At 41.5% G+C, this 4729-nt stretch overlaps 1 protein-coding gene across 2 annotated transcripts; it reads right to left on the bottom strand.

Moving 5' to 3' along the window:
* Window positions 1-1156: 1156 nt before the first annotated feature.
* Window positions 1157-4475, bottom strand: znf706 (zinc finger protein 706). 2 transcript variants are annotated; one of them, XM_084454877.1, is made up of 3 exons: window positions 4159-4475; window positions 3194-3338; window positions 1157-2242 (listed from the first exon to the last, which is right to left on the bottom strand). In XM_084454877.1, exons 2-3 carry the CDS (start codon window positions 3326-3328, stop codon window positions 2147-2149), a joined length of 231 nt encoding a protein of 76 aa, XP_084311003.1. In that variant the 5' UTR covers window positions 3329-3338; window positions 4159-4475; the 3' UTR covers window positions 1157-2146. The 2 variants fall into 2 exon arrangements, with proteins under 2 accessions (XP_084311003.1, XP_084311002.1); XM_084454876.1 differs by lacking the exon at window positions 4159-4475 and adding an exon at window positions 3524-3886.
* Between the last annotated feature and the right edge of the window lie 254 nt (window positions 4476-4729).

Genomic DNA, 4729 nt, shown 5'->3' with positions numbered 1-4729 from the left:
GGTATCCAAAGAGTCGCTGTCTTGAAAAGAAAATGCCGAGCAGCACAATGAGGATCAAAGACAGTTTTGATTCCGTTTCACTATGTATTGTTGGCCATAAATTACACTGACAAGTTTCAAGCCTTTGTCAAAAGCATGTCTTTGGGTGTAGGGTGCGGCCTAATATAGATGAAATAAGTGACAGATGTTACCTATCACAAGTAAGAGGCAAGTACTTTGCTAGTCTAATTGCAAATGCTCCAAACTCCAGAATTTTATTCAGGACCATCAATTCTGTTGTTTGCCCTCAATTTGATCCTGGATAGCAACTCTCAATTTCAAAGACAAAAAATTCAGTTGTTAGTTGACATTGTGACATATAATTCACCATAAAGTAAGATTCTAGTTCATCTGGAAAGGCTTTTTAAAATATTTAGCATAGAACTATTTAGTCGCAGCACATACGTGTAAACTTCCACAAACTAAGTAGCCTAGCAACATAAACAATAACAATAGCTACCGTAAGTAGTTCCGCTTCTTGAATCCCCTCTGCGGATTGATCTACACATGTACAATGGTCGCATCAATACAAGTCAATGGATTTCATAAAATGATCAATAAAACCCTACAGGATTCATACTTTGCAGCGAATTTGATGTCAGAACACCAACGGACAACAATTACCCCCTCGGTGAGCTTCTTGTCTTTGAAATCGCGAGTTTAACATGTTTTTGAATGATTTTTCAAGGTGCCCACCCACATCCATTGTATGACAGTGGTAGAGCAATTATCAACTTTCTCAAAAGTGCTAGTTTTTCAACGTTTTTATCTGAACCATTGTATATGATCATAAGTAACCTTAAAACAGGGATAAACATGCATTTTCCCTTTACTACTCCATTAGTAGGCTACTTTAGTGTTAAGTGCTTCTTAACTCGTTCGGGAGACCCAGCCATTGCATGTTATTTCTGCTTATGAGATTTAAATGTTTGAACGAGAATGTTTTGTAGGGGATTTTCCATGTGTATTTGAACCGTCTTTAACACAGGACATCTGTTAACTTTTAGACATTCAACATGAACTCAACATACAGTAAGAGGAAAAGTATAGTTTCAGTTTAGACAGATTCAAATACAAACTCTCCATACTTGAAAAAGGTCACCAATGAGGAAAAAGCAGATATTAAACAAAGTAAACCTTTATTAAAATGTTATATTACAACCTTGGGACATGGATGATTTCATTCCAAGTGTACAAATGTTGATGACATGTTACAGAAGATGTTCAAACAGAAAACAAGCAGTTTAGCTTGGAAATGGCTGCTTGATTGAACATTTCAATGACTCAATATCAATCATTGATTAGATAAATGACAAAGCTAAAGTAAAAGATTATACTATATTTACCCAATATCCAAATGTAACTGAGACATGACACAATCATTACAATCGGCTATTTTATTTGACCCAACATCCATAAATAAATGTAAGGACAATGAGCTGCTTCATTCATTTCTATTCAATTCACAAGGAAAACCTTAAATTAGAATGAGAGATTACGCAACATCTACAATACCCCCCCCCCCCCCCCCCCAACAAACAAACAAAAAAACTTTAAACCCAGCTGAATCCTTGATTTAACAACCCACAGTACATGTTTAGTTCATTCCAAAGAAAGCATGTGAGAGGGTAGACAGGGGTGCATTCAGTGAGGCAAGATGTTCAGAACATTGCCGACAGAAATATGATGTATTGAGCCGACACAATGCCCTATCTAGATAAGACAGTATGTTCCACAAAACAGCTGAACAGGCCCCAGAATGTCAGTTAAACTAGTAGTGTATCCTCAGGGCAGCATCAGATCTGTTCTGAGAAAGCATACAGTATGAATATGGGATGTAGCCTGCATTGATCAAGGATTGTAGGGTCTTCGGTGGCCCTGAAAACACATCCAATCCCTTGCCCATACCTCTTGTAAACTTGTGCAGATAGGATTGCATGGGTGTAAGCAATGTGTCGAAAAAAGGCAACCCTGCCTATCAGGGCAAGATGGAGCGGAACCATCATATTGCTCACACCCATCAAATCCTCCCAGATCCATAAAATGACATAGAGGAGGCTGCAGGTTTGGTTTGAGACTCAGGGTGTGAATCCAATTCTTCTGCCACTCACGCCTCCACACCCTCCAGCTCTGGAGGCAGGGGGGACTTGGGATGCTTGCTCTCAAAATGCTGCTTGAAGGTCTTTGGGTCCGGCATCTGTGACTATTAAGAGGGGATACAAAACAATTGTCAATCACCGCATCGCACACATAGGAGAATTACTACAAAAGTACTAATGCCATACTGAGATGCTAATTCTGGTAGTACCACAACGGGGCTGTGCCAGGAAAGAGCTTTTCAGAAGAAGTCAAACCTTCCCATTCCCACTCTTGCAGCAATTAAAGACGTTTTTGGAAATATAAAAAAAAGTTCCAAAGGGCCCGAGGATATAGTTGGGAAGAGAATATACCCACATACAGTATATTTAGGAATGAACTGTACATTTTTGGGCAGCTAAAGGGGGACAAATAAGGAAGCCCTTGAGGATGTCTTACACACAGACGCAGAATCATCAATGTAGGATAATCTCCGAACTACGTTCAGCCAAAATGCTTAACGCTGGATATAACCCGTTGATTCGGACTTTGAGGTAATATGCATGGATTACTTTGAAATAATACGCATGGCTTATGAAAAGTAAGAGTTGAGATGATTCTTATCAAAGCAGACTTGTACAAGTCTGTTCATCTGGAGGACCCTGCCCAAGGGAGTGTTCCCAATAACATTCTAGCACAAAAACCTTCCTCCCAATGACCACTCTGTCCTGGCCCCGCAGTGGTGGAATGAACTGCACACCCAAGTCAGGACAGCAGAGTCGCTGCCTCGCAGCCCATCTTTCACCGCAGGCTCAAACCTCTTCAAGTAGTACTACCATGATCCTCCCTCCTAAGCATCTACCATGATCCTCCCTTCTAAGCGTCTACTCATATTTTGCTACTCTTGCACTTTGACTTTAGTACTAGATTATGCTCTTAGTCACTAAAAAGGAGATGCACTCGTGAGTTCTGACGAGTAGAAGCACACTGACTACCTATATTAAATGCAATTAGTTGATTGTCTGCTAAATGACTGTAATGTAAGTTGATTGAGCCCTGGTCTTACAGAGGAACTCACCCTACAGATGAGGCAGGTGAACACTAGGGCTGCCTTGGCAGCAGTCTTCTGGTCGTGTCCCTTGGCCTTCTTAGCCTCAGCCTGCTTCTTTGCATTTTTCTGCTGGGACTGGAGCTTCTGATGACCACGTGCCATAGCTGGTTGACTATTGAACAGGGGACAAGGAAAAAGTTTGCATACAAATAAGCACGATGGGATTTAGCTCATTTTGTCATCCAACATTAAAGTTCTGCTTAAGAAATATAATATTTCTAGTTAGGTCCACACGATATCTGGTTAATTGGAAAGCGAGTTGTTGCAAACTTAACAGTGAGTTAAAATGAGGCCAACCATATGCCAGCTTGGTCCGTGGTGAAGTTAACAAGATAGCCTGGTAACATGTAGATACATGTCACGGATAACAGGGTGTGCTTAACTGCAACTTGACGTAACGTACTGTACTTAATTCTACGATGGCTAATATGACATCCAGCTAGCTAGCCAGTAACGTATGATCTGATGGAAATACACGGCCAGAGCGCATTGATTGACGGAAAACCACGATAAATATAACTAGCTACCGTTAGTTAACGTTAGCCAGCACTAAGTAACGTTACCGTCACACATGCAAGGGGACATTCTTCATGGAATTAGTTAGCACTAGCTACGTTAAGCGCTAGCTAGCTAAGTTAGTCTTAACACTTCCTACTAACGTGTTAGCTTGCCGATTTGTGGTTACATAAATAACTTTAACCATTTAGGATGAAACAATTACTATAGTTGGCCAGCTAGGCTAGCTGTTCGCAATCAGCTGTCAGTTCCTCTTATGACCACAGTTAACGTTAGCTATTAGTCAACATGCTAGCTAGCCTAAGCCATATGGCAGAGCCTTGCCAGTATCCAACTTAACGCTACGTTCTGTAATTTAAATATGATCGATTATGTATTTATGTAGTTGAACATGGCTACGGGTAACCATACATTACCTAGAAAATGTTAATGTGACGTTTTTCAGCTCCAAGGCTTCACGTAATTTCTTCGAGTTGTGCTCAAACCTTCAACTCTCAGTTATTGCTAGCTAATTGTGATTAGCCTGGCTGGCTAGCCTAGCACATGAACGCTTGGGACTTATGAGTCATGCACTATGAAAACATCGCCCCCCAGTGGCGGAGTTTGCACATGTCGCTCCTTGGCTGTGAAGGAGAATGAGCAGCATGGAGGTGAGCTACACTGAAATTAGTCTCGCAGAGCCAGACCTACCAGGCCTACCTCCACACTTGGTTCACGCTGTGCCAGTACTGGAGAAACGTCTGGCTGCACTCATTACCATTCGGAGATACCCCGTAGCCCCCGCTAGCTCGGAGGTTGTTGTTGTTTCACATAGGGTGAGTTCAATAAGAAGACGATGTGCACCATTTTGCTACGGTTTCCGGGTCGAACTGTGTCCTCGAAACGGTGTGCAACAGGGGTGAGTTCATTCTGAAAACTGTGCACCGTTTTGCTACGGTTTTCAGGTTGAATTACATGTTTGTGTGAATTAATGTGAATGACCTACCC

Source organism: Borostomias antarcticus, assembly GCF_949987555.1.
Source record: "Borostomias antarcticus genome assembly, chromosome: 21".
NCBI classification, from domain to species: domain Eukaryota; kingdom Metazoa; phylum Chordata; class Actinopteri; order Stomiiformes; family Stomiidae; genus Borostomias; species Borostomias antarcticus.
The sequence above is the reverse complement of the archived record's forward strand: the minus strand, read 5'-3'. Positions and strand labels throughout refer to the sequence as shown.